Source organism: Panicum virgatum, chromosome 9K (genome assembly GCF_016808335.1).
Source record: "Panicum virgatum strain AP13 chromosome 9K, P.virgatum_v5, whole genome shotgun sequence".
In the NCBI taxonomy this organism is placed as follows: Eukaryota; Viridiplantae; Streptophyta; class Magnoliopsida; order Poales; family Poaceae; genus Panicum; species Panicum virgatum.
The window spans coordinates 53215967-53231022 of NC_053144.1; the positions used below are offsets into that span (position 1 = coordinate 53215967).

Consider the following 15056-nt stretch of genomic DNA (forward strand, 5'->3'; position numbering starts at 1 on the left):
AGTAGCATTCCTCAAGAAACTAAAGTTGGACGATATACAAAAGAATTGTTACAAACCCAATGTACAAAATAGTCCGCTAATAGCCCGCTATTAGCTTTTTAGGAGACCTACCACTACGCTATACAACATTTGTCCGCTAAAGGGAGTTTTACAGAATTTAGCGGTAATAAATATCCGATATGTCCGCTAAAGATTTATTCAAAAGAGTTAAAGAATCAATTTAAATAGAGTGGATCATAGACAAAGCAGTAGAGGCACAGTTGGACAGTCAAGATATGTGTTGAGTCTATTTTTAGAGTGTTAGACCAATGATTCTTCTAAATTTGTATGTAATTATTGATTATTTTATTATTCCGCTAAATGATTTAGCTTCCGCTATAGCTTTCGCTACAGCTCTTTTAGCTTTTTGGAAGGGCTTCCGCTAAATATTTTAGCCCGCTATTTCTTACATTGTACAAACCTGATATATACGAGGGGAGCGGATACCGATCGCTTGAGGTGCCGAAGAAACTACACATACTAAATGGTCCACCATACATCAACCCAATAAATTAAACTACAAATAATATTCTGGTCCGAAGAAAAATAGAATAGAAGATGCATACACGCCGAAGGGACAGATTAATGACTATCACCCAGTATACCTACTAAAAAAAGCTATAAATCTTAAATTGTGCATCCAAATTAAATTCTAATTGCACCATCATATTTTTTATAACAAGATCTTCAAATCAAGATCACACGTGCCTATATTTGCATGATATTTTTTAAAAACATTTTTTATACTAAATACTAGTTTTGGGTACTGAGAATTAATATTTTAACAATATGAACAAATAATTGTTTCGACGAACAAAAAATCAAACATAACAAACAAATAATGATGTTTAACAAACTAAACATTAAACTTCGCGAACATTTAATTGTTATTACAAATCATGAAAAATAATTATTGCGAACAAATTAGTCAATATGGCCAAATAATTTAATCTACAAAGCAAACAAATAGATTTGACATTATGAACGCATTAGTTACTTGTAGATAAATAATTTTATATGAAGAATAACGTATCCGGTTGATAAATAAATTATTTCTATATGCAAATGGAGCATGAACATGACTTGAACAAGTTAGTATATAACTAATTTATTTTACACACCAACTAATGAGTCTAGAATGCAAATAAATTGGTATGCATTAAGTATGAACCACTTTTAAGTATATAGGATTCCCCAGGACATCTGGCCCGTTGTCACCGTGAGCCCAAATATTTCTGGCCGACATGCCGGCCCATAATCTATCTATTCTATTCGGCCCAAACAAGAGCGTTCTCTGTCGTGCCCACGAGGCCACCTCGAGAGCAGCCGACGCCGCCGATGACGCGGACAGCCGGAGACCGGCTCGGCGCGACTCGATCAGATGCCGGCGACGGGTGCCGGCCATCAGGCTGCCCTGGCACGGCAGTCTGACCGGATTTGGTGCTCAGGTGGCACTCCAACGACGCTTCATCTACCCGATTCAGGGACCAGCGGAGAATAGGTGAGCCGCCGGTTCTCGTGCTCCCCTCCAATTTTTCAAGTGCTTCGTGTCCATCCTCTTCAAAAAATAAAAAAATCTAAGTGTAAAGAGATTGCGAAGCATAGATCTTTTTTCTTATGTGATGTATTTCTGGCAGGGTACTCCCGTAATCTTGTCAGTAAATAGCTTTGCAAGCGATTTCAGAGCAAAACGTATACTAATTTTGGTTGTTCATAGTTATCAGGATTCAGGAGTAGGGAAACAGTATTGTTCAGTTGTGATACACTCCACTATTTTCTTATTTATACATCCACTTAGTGAATCACATAGCGCCAGAGGCTGACAATTATCTGAAGCTTGGTACTGTAAGAGCATCTCCAAGAGTGCCCAAAATAAAGTCATACAAACTAGTTTTGGGAAGAAATGAGAAAAACTCAGCTCCAACAGTAGCCTAAAACAGTGCCCAATTTATTCGCACGCCCAAAACCAGCGGCGGACGGAGCTGGATTTGCCTCCCTCGCTAGCGCGCCCAATCCGCGCGATTCACGTGCTCCTCGGCTGCTTCGTGGCGGTTTGCAGCTGGGCGTCGACCCTGCCTGCGTGACCACGCACTTTTCTTCGGTGGAGACCATGGTGGTGTTTTTTTTTTCTCCTTGGCGTCCTCCTGATTAGTCAGGTGATGGAGATCAAGTAGAAGTAGGAAACACTATCCTCTTTTTTCACAGCAGTAGGGGGCTTGGTCACGGTTATTTTTCTTTTTTTTATTGGAATGTCGATTAGCTTCATCATGTAAGTATAGCAGGAGCGTTGCATTTGGACATTTGGTGGATCCTGTATAAAAATTCGTGAGCTGGAACGAGTGAATTATGAGTGGAAGAAATAAAATCTATTTTGGGAGTCAATTTTTGGGAATTGTTGGTGGATGACATTTTTTTAGCTCCCAATAACTTTTGGCAAGGTCTCAAAATTGGTTTTTTTGGATTCTATTTTTTAGGCACTCTTGGAGATGCTCTAACATCATGGAGTAGTATCATCTAAGTGCATACATCCAACCGCCTCACTGCCTCAGAATAACTGGAAGACCAAACTTAGGCCGAAGAGTCAGCAGATCTACTGGGGCGTGAACATAGTCAGTGGAAAGAGTGAAAGAGAACTTCTGAAGGATCACGGCCATTACTGACTTGGCTTCCATCATCGCAAAGTTCTGACCAATGCATGACCTTGGCCTAATTGTGAGTGGACAGAAGAGCGTGAGGAACCTTTGCTGCTTTTGTGACTCCATTCTGAAATCTTAATGGATTAAATTCATCTGCATCATCACCCCAAACCTTCTTGTCTCGGTGCATGATTGCAAAAGGTATGATAATTCCAAGCCCTTTAGGTGTTTCTATTTCTCCAGCTGCCATACCTGTCATAGTTTTCCTTTGCGTGAAAACAGCAGGGCCGTAGAACCTCAAGGTCTCAAGGACAAGGAGAACCATTGTCATCTGCAACATAAGTCATGTCGTAGTTAGCTGAGGATGTCTTGAGATACCTTTGAAAATATGCACACGTAGTTAAAATGCTGCAGTAACAATCAAACATTGTAATGCAACACAACTGTTCCATAAATGGGAGGAAGCCATAATCTTTCTTTTTGAAAATGGAAACAGAAAAAAAAGTCAAGAATCAACGTATGGATTAGTTTTCTTGCCTCTTTCAATTTGCTAAGGTTGTCACCACTGGGATTATCTTTCCCAAATTCCCTCAAAACCTCCTTCCGAAGCCTCTCCTGCCATTCTGGATACACACTGAGCAAGAACACTGTCCATGTAAGCAGAAGTGCTGTGGTTTCATGACCAGCAAAGATAAATGTTTTGCACTCGTGTATGATCTCATCCATGCTCAAACTGATCTGTTGTTGCTGGTCTCCATGCTCGGTTGGAATGCAAGCCTCAAGCCTCAAGCCAAGCAGATCACTTCCATATAGACTCCCTTCTGACCCTAATCGTGATTGAATGACCTGAACAAGCATTCCACTAAAGCTTCCTTTCAAGCTTCCACTTCCGCTTATTGCTTGCTGTAGGAAGGTAGCTGAACTCAAAAGAACATGTGATGAATTAGTTATGTATGTATTTTGGTTCATGAAAATAAATTCTCATTTTTATTTGTTTTATAATAAAAAGTCGTTCCATAAGCCGTGAGATGTTACTAGAGAATAATGGCGAAATACATAATGTTCTTGCGTGAGTTTGTTCATTGGAGACCTGTTGAGGGCTTTAGGCATTTCATCCCCCCCCCCCTTCAGCTACATATCCTTGTAATTTTTATGGTGCTCCTACTGCATAGGCATCTATTTATTTGTCTCAATGAAAATTGTTTATGGCGTTCATTGAAAAGGAAAAAAATATTTGATGGAGAAGATGATTGATGGGACACCCGAACTATTTATGTGATGGGAAATAAATTTTCGAATTGACTTACTTCATGCAGGGATAGTACCATCTGGATTATCTTGTACTGTTGCTTTATTGCCACATAAAGAAGTCTATCATCACCAATACACATGTGCCATTCATATACAAAACATAAAAAGGCTGAAAGTGACAATTTTGTCTTCAAGGAATGGGTGGAAGCTCTACTACATAGCAAAAAAACAAGTGAGAATTTTGTCCTTTCATATGATTATATCAAAACCATACAATGGAAATGGATCCTGTGCTTCTCTACATGCTCAGTCATTGCAATCATGCAGTGGGAGGGAATCCAAATTGTGGTAGTAAAGGGCCTTCCAGTCAGCCTACCTGACCAAGCTAGCATTTGGAAAGTCAGGTATCCAACTCAAAATAAATTTTGTATAAAAAATTTTATGTAGTCTTTACAGATTATATTTGCATAACTCGGAAGCTTCCAGTTGCATTCCGTTGACATTTTTATTTTTTGTTGCAACTACAGGTTTTTTAGGTTTATGTTTAGGAGAATTAAACTAAAAGTCTTTAAAATATTAGTAATGTTTTAGTACATGACTATTCAATATGAAATTCTGGTGATAGGCTGCATATACAACAACCTAACATCATATATCCAGTGGCCTTAAAATTATGGCAATACAACTTCAGTTGAGGTGTTACAATCTGCTGGTGCATGCACGTACATCATATATCCACTCACCACTGACTTGGCTTCTAATTTTACAACATTCTGATCGACGCCTGATCATTCTGATCATTGTCTTATGACTTTTCAAGTTTTGCCTGTAGATCATTCAGTTCTATGACCCAGCACTCCAGCAGCATAAGAACTAGATTGTCTTTTCCTGAGCCAGATAAACAGATTCTCTGCATGGCTTTGTGCACATCTTTGATTCCTAAACGGCTTCATTCCAAAGTCCATCTTGTGCTACAGTTTAAGCGAATCCCGTCTGACACAAACTAGCATGGAAGAAGCACGGGAGCACAGAAAATCTCAAGCAGAGCTGGAACAGAGAGCGCATGTCTTAATGCTTGATCTAAACGGCGCCGAATTCAGCCAGTCAGAACTGATGGAACAAGCATGCCGTACTGAACCTTCATGAAGCAGCGGCACCCTGGAGCAGAACGGTCGGCACGGCATGGCTGCAAAATGGCTGCATGCGTGGGGACTGGCGAATGCTTTGCCCCGCTTGGGTCATGGCCGTGCAGGATGGAGCTGGGATAGGTCCGGTTGGGCTGCTTGCCACCGCCCGAATGCGCGATGGATCTCCCGTATCGTTCTCAAGACCCTGCCAGTATTTTCAGTTTTGTGAATGAATTCGGTGAAAGAGAAGCTGGCATGCTTAACGAGTGAGGACTATCGATGACGGCGAGGGTCGCCGCAGCAGCTGTATCCTGTTTCTGTTGTGGTTTCATGTTGACTGTCACAACATTGTTTGGACAGAGCCACACTTGCTTCTGTTGAGCCGAATGGCGCGCCTACGCATGGAAAACGCAGATTGTTGTGTCCGGTCTAGCTCCATAGCCACCTTTTTTTCAACAATTTGTAGGCTTTTTAAATATACTGTATTACTGTTTGGTGAATGTAGTCCCAAAATACTGACACATGTATATTTATTTACACATCATAATTCAGCTTCATAGGATACATACAGAATCATCTAACATTATTATACATCCAGTGGCCTCAAAACTATGGGAAGACCGAACTTCGGTTGAAGTGTTATAAGATTTGTTGGTGCATGCACATACTTTGGGGAAAGTGTGAAGGAGAATTTCTGCAGGATCATGGCCATCAATGACTTTGCTTCCAACATTGCAAAGTTCTGACCGATGCATGACCTTGGTCCTATTGAGAATGACAGAAGAGCTTGTGGCGTCTTTGCTGCATTTGTGATCCCATTCTCAAACCTTAACGGATCAAACTCATTGGCATTTTCACCCCAGACCTCTTTGTCTCGGTGGAGAAATGGAATAGGTATTATAATTCCAGTGCCTTTAGGTATACTGAGGCTTCCCAGTCTCATGTCGGATATGGGCTTCCTTAGCATGGTCAAAACAGGGCCATAGAGTCTTAGTGTCTCAAGGAGTACCATTGTCATCTGCAATGTCATTTTTTTATGTTAGCTATACAAGCCTACCAACCAAATTTTCTAAGACAAATAATGTGGTGAGGTGTCACATTAGTCAAGTAATAATGATATTGATATTATGAGTATGAGAATAGCCAAATGTAGATATTTATATGGGATCCATGATACCTCTTTCAATTTGCTAAGCATGTCTGCAGTAGGATTTGCCCTTCCGCATTCTCTCAGAACCTCCTCCCTTAGCCGCTCCTGCCATTCCGGATACAGGCTGAGCAAGAACATTGTCCAGGTAAGCAAGTGGGATGTGGTCTCATGCCCTGCAAAGAAGAACGTCTTGCACTCATCTATTATCTCATCCATGGTCAGGGCCAGCTCATCTTGTTTCTCTCCTTGTTCTGTCGTGAAGCATGCCTCAAGCATCAAACCGAGCAGATCATCTCCGTATCCGCTTCCTTTCGATGCTAGCCGGGGCTGTATGATCGCCGTGAGCGTCGTCTTCATCTTCTTTTCCAGCATCCACTTCAATCTGTTGTTTTTAGTAGGAAGATACCTGAACGCGAAGATTTCATTAACAAGCCATAAGCATGTACATACAGGGAAAAAAACATGAACACTGCTCAACCAAGAAAAAAAAGGAGTAAAATCACTTGCTTGAATCCTGGCAGTTGCAAATTGAGGAGAGTGGCCAGGGCAAGTGCCAGGAGCTGCTGCTGCGTATGGAAGACTTCTTTTCCCTCTTTATAGCTGCTCCCGAAAGCGGTGCGGGAAATAACTTCTGCTGTCAACTCCTGAAAGTGCCTGCTGAATTCCACTTCCACTTCCCCGCTCTTGCTGGTGGACGCAAGCTCCTCGCACTCCCTGATCAACCGCTCGGCGCAGGTGACCATCGTCGTCGCCATGATCTTCATCGCCGGACAGTATAAAAGCGTATGTTGAGAAACTATGATCGATGGGGAAATGGAGCTGAGAACTGAGCAGGTTATGGATTCTTCACCTTGAGCTTGTCCATGGCGAAAGCCGGATTGGCCACCCTTCGATGCCGCACCCAGTCGGCGCCGTCCACCAGCACCAGCCCTTTGCCAAGCAATGCCAGGATAGCCGGGTGCGCGTCGGTCTTGGCGAAATGCCCGGACTTGTTCCAGAGAACCTGCCTCACCGACTCGTAGTCGAAGAGGCAGATGCGCGGTTGCGGACCGAACCAGTGCAGCAACGGGGCTCCTGCACGCCGTTGGAAGGGAAATCCTTTTTCAGTACCATATGAAGGGATGAGTGTGAAATGAAAACCCTTTTTAATTTCTTACTTGTATCAAGCCGTGGAAACTGTATTGTCCCTAGAAGTCTAGAGTCCAGTGGATCGATTTTGTTACAGAGGAACGCTATGTGATTTGACTGAACTTTCTTTGTATTTCCGTATCCAGTTTGTAGAATTTTGAAAAGTCCAATTTTCACTCTCGAACTATCGCAAAAATCTGATTTTCAGCCTTCGACTATGAAACCGGACAACATAAGTCATCCAACTGTCAAAACCGGACAAATTTTGTCCTTGAGGTGGTTTTGCATTTTTTTAAAAAATTAAATAAATCTAATTAGATCTAAAAAATCAAAACTAATTCACTTTAAATCAAAAAAATGAAACCAGTACCTATTTTTTTTTCTAAAAATGTAATATATCTATTATTGCTCCATTTGAATCTTAGTTATTAAAAATAATAAGCATAACTGCAAGCAACCAAATATTACGAACATAAAAAAATTATATCTAAATAGCTACAAGTCATGTGACAATAGATAGATTACATGTTTAGAAAAAAAATTTATACCCATTTCATAATTTTTTGACTTAAAATGAATTACTTATAAATTTTTTAATGTAAAATTAAATATTTTTAATTCTCACAAAATGGAAAACCACCTTCAAAACCACCCCAGGGCCAAATTTGTCCGATTTTGACAGTTGGATAGCCTATGTTGTCTGGTTTCGTAGTTGAAAGTTGAAAATCGGACTTTTACGATAGTCAGAGGCTATAAACTGGATTTTTTCCAATTTTGATTCTTAAAGTCCAGAGTAGCTTGAAAGAAGCACACTAGCACAGTACTACTGTAGCACTCCTCGCTGGAAACATCTCAGCAGCTGAAGTTGAAGAGGTGAACAACGGAGCAGGCGTACCGTACTTGTCCTTCCAGGCGAGGAAGTGGGGCAGGACCCTGCGGAGGTAGTCGTGGTCGCGGGCGTCGAGCGCCGCGGCGTCGGCCTCGGCCCTCATCCTCATCCTCCGGATGTCGCCGTTGCTGCCGCGGAGGTACCTGTAGGGCGGGCCGCGGACCCCCTGCGCCCGGAACACGGCGCCCACGGCGCGGGGCCGCAGCAGGTGCCGCGCCACGGCGTAGTCCCACAGCCACGCCGCCGCCAGCGCCAGGAGCGCCGCGGCGGCGAGCAGCGCGGGCGCCGCCATGGAGATATGAATGATTGCGAGCCCGGGACGGGGAGGGAGAGGGAGGTAGTGTGTGTGCCTCGGTGTACTGCGACGAGATGCTGCTGGTTGGGCTGGATCTGTTGTTGGAGTGATCGATCGTGGTGGCAGGATTTTTTGGCTTGACCGATTTGCCATGCCGCCGGTTGCCCCGGCGTGTGCGCGACGTATCTTATCTTGTCATTCCTGTGTGTCCGGCCTTTTTTCTCTGCTGATGACGATGCCAATCCTTTTCATCGTTACTAGGCTGCGAAAATGAAATGAGCGTGGACACGGACGGCCTGCACGTGAAGCTGACACGCTGAGGCAGAGGTGTCGGGATGGACTTGGCCGCCGCACCGGAACACCTGTCTGGCAGAGCCAGAGCCTTGGGTTGGCAGCACGCACGGTCTCTGTGCAGCAGCGATCGGAGAAGCCTGGCGGCCTCAGCCTGTTCAGCCACAGGTCCCAGACAGAGCACAGGCCCCCACAAGAACCGGCTCCCAGTTTTGTTTGCGTTTGTCCTGCGCCCACCCATGCGCGGCTCGCCCCTCCCCGCCCCGTGGCTCCTCCCGCACGCACGCGCGCGCGCCCAGGCTGCTCAAGGACGCCTTCTTCCCCGGCGAGCCGATCGGTGAGCGATCGGCCCCCTCCGCCGCCGCCGCCGCGCGGCTGCGAGGACGACGTACGATGGCGGACAACGCGGTGACGGTGGTGCGCATCATCCTCGCCATCATCCTCCCGCCGCTCGGCGTCTTCCTCAAGCACGGCATCAAGGTGCGTGCAGCTCGTACCAACAGAGCCATTCAGGACATAGTCACAGGATTCGGGGTCGATGTCTCATCCCTCGACCCGTCGTTCCGATTCGAGGGTCGGGGTTGAAGAGGGTCAGTGTCCCATTCAAGGTTGGATCGTATCCCGGTTTGAAAGGGGTCGCAGCTCCATTGCTAGCAGATTTAATTAGGATAAGGAGGTTAAGGACAGTTGATTGGTGTGATTTTTGTTAGACAATGAGCTGAGTACGTGTAGCACGGTCTAAATGTACTCTTTTATATGTTTCTTATATGCTTGTGCAGATTAGTTTCTTCATTAGTAGCACATATATAGTTTTTGTCTTTATCGACCCGAAGATATCGACTCCGATGAATTAGGGTCGCGTCCCACATAATAATTTATTGTTCTATAGATGTATATCCCCTTCGTACCATAATTTTATAAAATGACGACCCTCGACTCTCGACCCCATTCCTCGACCCGGTCGAGACCAGGAACTTTGTGACTATGATTCAGGCATGCATGCACGCAGCGTCCTGCGCGATCTCGTGTCCTGATTCTCCGATCGCGCGCGCAGATCGAGTTCTGGATCTGCCTCGTCCTGTCCTTCTTCGGCTACCTCCCCGGGATCATCTACGCCGTCTGGGTCATCGTCAAGTAATGCCGCCTCCATGTCGGTCGGATCAGGCGAGACATGCATGAATGCGTGTGCGCATTATTTGTGCAGAGACTCTGGCCGCCATTGTTCTCCTGTAGTCCGTCGGACTTGCATTGGGAGCTCCATGTGCGGCAAGAGTTTTTGGGGTGACCATTGATGGGAGTAGTGATGCACCGCAGTTTTAGGCTTTACCATTAGCTGTTATATTTTGTAAAGGCTTTACCATTAGCTTTTATTTTGGATTTGCAGAGAACAACTAGTCATATTCGGTCTTGTCTCAGGTACAGTTTGTACAGATAGTTACGACAAAAGCTTCTGTTGCGCCAACCTTGTGAACATGCATGTTGATGAGCTCAATTTTCAGGACGGCCCAACAAATTTGTTGAGCCTTAATCCGTTTATCTATCCGTCCATTGCTTTTTTTGTTTTTTTTTCTCTCGACAGTTTTGCATTGCATAGAGCAGTATCCTTTTTTTTTTGAGGGCATAGAGCAGTCGCCCTTGTGACGCACTGGCTGCACCGTGCAGCAGTGGACTCTGTATTTCTCTTCCATATTGATGTCCTAGATATATCTAGCTAGATGACACATCATATGCAATGTGGTTTTCAAAATAAAAAATATCATAAATTGGAAAGCAAGCACCCAAGTTAAAAATCTGATTAGACCGCGCCTATCGTCATGCAATGGTAATTGATCGCAGACGGAGAGAAAGAAAGGAGAGGGAGAAGAACCATGCGTCATGCGTGGACGCCCTTAAAAACTTGTTTTTTCTGCTATCTGTTTCTGTTGTTAAACTTGTAAGACGGTTGCTGAGTCTAATCTTGGTTTGTGGTAGAGAGGTGTGTTGCCTTAACATGGCTTGGACTTAGTACGTGTGCAAGTTTTCTGAAACTTGGCTGCTTGTAAAACTGGTATCCCCAGTACGTTCTTGTGCTTTTAGTAAAGCAGGGCCGAAAGGTCTATGGTCCAAAAATCTGATTTGCTCATTGTGTTCATCTCAAAAATACCTTCAAAGTAAGATCTCACTTGCATATGTTTAGATGCTAATTTTCTCATGGTACAAAATGCTTTTGTCTTTGTTCTAGTCTGCATATGATTTATCAAACATATGCCTTTGTGTGTTCTAAAAGGTTGATGGTTGGGGAACTGAGTCCAATAGTAGATAATGATGTCCATAATGGGAAGAGAGCACTGATGGTGTGAAGGCATGATAAGGTAGCCGAATAATTAGGAGTGAATATTTTTTATGTTAACGATGTAGGCAATTTTAGTGAATACTCCAGGCATTTTATAAGATTTATTTATATCTTTTTTTAGTTTGGTATAGGCATTTTTTGTCCAATTTAAATATAGCTTTAAAATATGAACAGACTTATCTTATTTTGTTGATAAAAATATGAGAATTACAATAATGCAAAGGGATCCCAAACCAGTATGATTTAAGAAATATAAGCATTTAAAGCTGATTCAATCTCTTTTTTCACGCATTCTCACTTGTCACGCGGATGCATGCAACTCCCGGTGGCTAAAAGTATTAAAGATGTACAAGTTTCTGACGTCAACACTTTCTAAATTTGGATGTGTAAAATACAGGTGGTCGTATTAGTTGGTCCTCACTAATATGACCCCAGTGCTTTTAAGGTCCGGCTCCGCACCGGTTGCAGGCGCAAATATAGGGCGCGTGCCGCGATGGCGGTGTTCCGGTGGGCACGGTAGCCAGCCATGTTGGAGAGGCCCTTTTGTGGTGGATTTGAGTTGCGGTGGAGCAAAGACGTCGTGAGCCATGTATTGACGTTCCAATCCAATCGTTTGATGTGATGATGATTGTTGAGTCAAATTGAGCGGTATGCATTGTGCGGAGCGGATTTGATGTTCTAATCCGACCGGGTGTCAAAATGAGTTCATTTAACGTCATCTGATATTATTGTTGGTCGCTCTGTCCAATTTGAATTTATTCATTTTTTAATATAATCGGCAGAGCTTCTACCTATTTCATAATTTAGGACATAATGTTGGTGGTTTGCGTCACCCATCCCGCAACATCTGCCATCGCATGAACACTGTGGCGCCGTGGGTCGCTCAAGTAGTCCAGCAGCGGAAGCGAGGCGTTGAGTGGAAGCAAGTAAAAGCAAGACATGACGGAACGGGTCAAGCCGAGTCGTAAGCAGTAAGCAGAGCCTGCGGGTTGAAGGCTCACAGTCAGCTGGGAGTTGGCGAGAGAAGAAGCAGCCTTCGAATAGCTGGGCAAGAATAATGCAGTTACTGTACTGACACGGGGGGGCTTAGTGCCGCCAAAGCTAGTCAACCAGTATACAAACAAACCTGATAAAATTCAAAGATCAGGGAGACGACACAGCACCAGAACTCCTCGAGTCCCGACTCTTTGAGACCCCCAGACAATCAATCGATCACACACTGACACAGTATACACAATATCGCACGCAGCGATCAAATAAATCAATTAAGCGGCCGGCGGCGGCGGCAGGGCACGGCGATCGGCCGGCTCGGCTAGTACTTGTGCTCGAAGTCCTCGGTGGCGCGCGTGGGCTGGTAGCCGATGCCGTGGCGGTTGTTGGGGAACACCATGAACACGTACCCGGCGGCGCCGCCGACGACGGGCGGGAGCACGGCCATCATGGTGCGCTCGCTGACCTCGAGCGCCGGGTACAGGCACGCCACGGTGTCGGCGTCCAGCAGCGCGATGGTGGCGAACACCAGCAGCGAGAGCGCGGCGTGGACGAAGTCCCCCGCGCGGAGGCGGTACGCCGACAGGTCCCGCGCCGCCGCGTCCGGGTCCGCGGCGAAGGTGCGCAGGCCGCGCCGGGTCACCACGCCGTAGTACACGCGCCCGTCCGCGCCCACGTAGCTGTCGGTGAAGGAGGAGAAGGCGCAGAAGCCGCCGCAGAGCGCCACGAGGAGGCCGCTCAGCACCTTGTTGGCCGCCGAGCAGTGCCCGTTGTTGGTGACCAGCGGGGTCAGGAACTGGAACAGGAACACCGTGCCGCTCGGGAGCAGCTTGATCAGGTCCGCCACGCCGCGCAGCGCGCGGTCCGCCACGCTCACGCTCGAGCTCCTCGCCGGCGGCGACGCCATCGTCGGTCGTGCCTCCTCGCTGCTGCTGCTGCTGCTGCTGCTGCAAGCTAGTAGCTGCTGCTGGCTGTGTAGCATGCAATGCAGTTGCTAGTTTGTGCCGATTTGTTTGCTTCCGGATTGGTGTTCTGTGGCGAGCGGATCGAATGGCGCCGGTGATTTATAGTCCAAGGGCCGCTTGGTATGACATGATCTTGTGGATGAGCCGAGACGGGGGGAGCTGGAAACGGTTGCTTGGAAGGATGGCGCATCCGTTCCCCGGTCGGCGCTGTTGGTTTGCTTGCACTCCTCGACGACATGGATCGACCGGCCGAGAATGAGATGGGCCTTTTCGCACGCGTCAAGCAGGGACATAGGAGGAGATGCATGCCTTCGCAGCTGCAGCTGCAGCTGCAGCTGCTTGCGAGCACCTCGACTTCTCGCTTTTGCTCTGGCATGCCTGACGGCGAAGGGACAGGCCGGATTTCGCTTGCTTGCTCTGTTTCCAAGATGCAATATCATGCGTGACAACACGGAGCCCTTGGGCTAATGGGCTTGGCACGTCATGGTCACGGTGCGAGCTAGCAAAACTGGTTTGCTCGGCCGGGTGTGCGGTGTGCCTGACTGATGATAAGGTAGGTAATAATAAGGTGTTGTCTGTGGGTTAAGATTACTACTAATTGGGGAAGGTAGATGGTAGCATGCGTGCTAGGCTTTTGATTCTCCTTGCACGATTCTGCTATTGCTTCCACAGTCCGTGCCGATCGCCTCCTTTTCTTTTCGACGTGGCTTTCGTGCCTTCTGCTGGTGTCAGCCTTTCCAGAGGTGTACTGATGCGCGTTACACCTGCTACGCCGGACAGACACCTGCAGGTTCCACGGCGCAAACTGGCAAACATACCGGCCGGAGCCTCACGGCAAAAGTAGCCGTCGACTCGTCGTGCCATCAGAGACTGGAACCAAGCAAGACTCTCCGCCGGGGACCGTGCATCAAAACATTCCGCTATAGCATCACGCTGACTACACAGCACAGCGCCTACAGTTCCTCTCTTTTTTGGCGAAGCAAAATGGTTGCTACGGGGTAATCAACTTTGGCCAATGTACATGAAAAATCCGGTTGCAGTACAAGGAAAACACACCAAAACATTGGGGGTGCTCATAGGCTGCCTCCACCCCCTGCTGCGATCTATCTAGACCCTATAGAAAACTTTTAGCGCTTTCCTATTGTTTGGCACCAAAACTTGAAGCCAAGTTATACTATTCAAATTTAGGTACCTACATAAAATAAATAAAAATTGAAGGGCCGAAAACAAAACTAATGACACACGTAACTACAGGAGGGCTCCTATCTATCTCGTGGAAGATAGATAAAACATCCATCTGTAAAGTCCACTTTGGCCCAATTATGTGTTGCAAATATGTTCAACATTTTAGTAAACTTAACTCAACATTTTGTTAAACACGTTTAACATTTGGTTTTCAAAATGTTGAAACTGTGAAGATAAAATGTTAAAATTAGAGATATAAAATATTGAAAATGTTGAAATAGAAATGTTGAAGATTTCTTCTTCGGCGACGTGGGTGTTTCTTCTTTGGCGTCGGCGTGCCCGGGCGCGGCTCGGAGCGGCGCTGCTGCTGCTCCCAGGCATGCCTGCCGCCACCGCAGCAGCGCTACTGCCTGCCGCATGTGCGGCAGCAACGTGCGGCAAGCAGGCGGCACTCGCGACGACGCAGGCACACGGTGGCGGCGGGCGGAGCCCGGGCTAAGGGGCGGCGGCGGTGCACGGTGAGGAAGAGGATAGAAGGAGGAAGAAAGTTAGGGATAAGAAGATCTAACGGATGAGATGATTTGTACGAAATTTTAAACATTGGAAGGTGGAGAAGAAAAAATCTTTCGAAAAATATATAAAATTGACGTAACTACAAACATTAGCAAAACCGGCCCAGCCCGGGTTGAACTTGAACCCAGCCCGAAAACCATAAGCCCGCTAAATTTTTGGGCAGGCCTAATAGCACTTTTGTACACTTGCTCTCCGCCTCACTTGG

The 15056-nt window shown here is 46.1% G+C and overlaps 2 protein-coding genes and 1 pseudogene across 2 annotated transcripts; all 3 read right to left on the bottom strand.

Annotated features, from left to right (window-relative positions):
- Positions 1 to 2470: 2470 nt before the first annotated feature.
- LOC120648120 lies at positions 2471 to 3987 on the bottom strand (annotated as a pseudogene).
- A 1531-nt stretch (positions 3988 to 5518) lies between these two features.
- LOC120652241 (cytochrome P450 709B2-like) lies at positions 5519 to 8666 on the bottom strand. Its single transcript, XM_039930006.1, has 5 exons — positions 8227 to 8666; positions 7054 to 7277; positions 6711 to 6961; positions 6231 to 6609; positions 5519 to 6071 (listed from the first exon to the last, which is right to left on the bottom strand). Exons 1-5 carry the CDS (start codon positions 8510 to 8512, stop codon positions 5640 to 5642), a joined length of 1572 nt encoding a protein of 523 aa, XP_039785940.1. The 5' UTR covers positions 8513 to 8666; the 3' UTR covers positions 5519 to 5639.
- A 3513-nt stretch (positions 8667 to 12179) lies between these two features.
- On the bottom strand, positions 12180 to 13328 carry LOC120652242 (protein DMP2-like). Its single transcript, XM_039930008.1, has one exon. The coding sequence runs from the start codon at positions 13108 to 13110 to the stop codon at positions 12451 to 12453; it is 660 nt and encodes a 219-aa protein (XP_039785942.1). The 5' UTR covers positions 13111 to 13328; the 3' UTR covers positions 12180 to 12450.
- Between the last annotated feature and the right edge of the window lie 1728 nt (positions 13329 to 15056).

Excerpts from the sequence above, each read along its gene's own strand:
- LOC120652241 (XM_039930006.1), bottom strand. The coding sequence starts at position 8,512 with ATGGCGGCGCCCGCGCTGCTCGCCGCCGCGGCGCTCCTGGCGCTGGCG. Across the intron at positions 7,278-8,226 it reads CGCCTGGAAGGACAAGTACG|GAGCCCCGTTGCTGCACTGG; the intron begins GTACGCCTGCTC and ends AACGGCGTGCAG. Across the intron at positions 6,610-6,710 it reads TTGCAACTGCCAGGATTCAA|GTATCTTCCTACTAAAAACA; the intron begins GCAAGTGATTTT and ends CTTCGCGTTCAG.
- LOC120652242 (XM_039930008.1), bottom strand. The coding sequence starts at position 13,110 with ATGCTACACAGCCAGCAGCAGCTACTAGCTTGCAGCAGCAGCAGCAGC.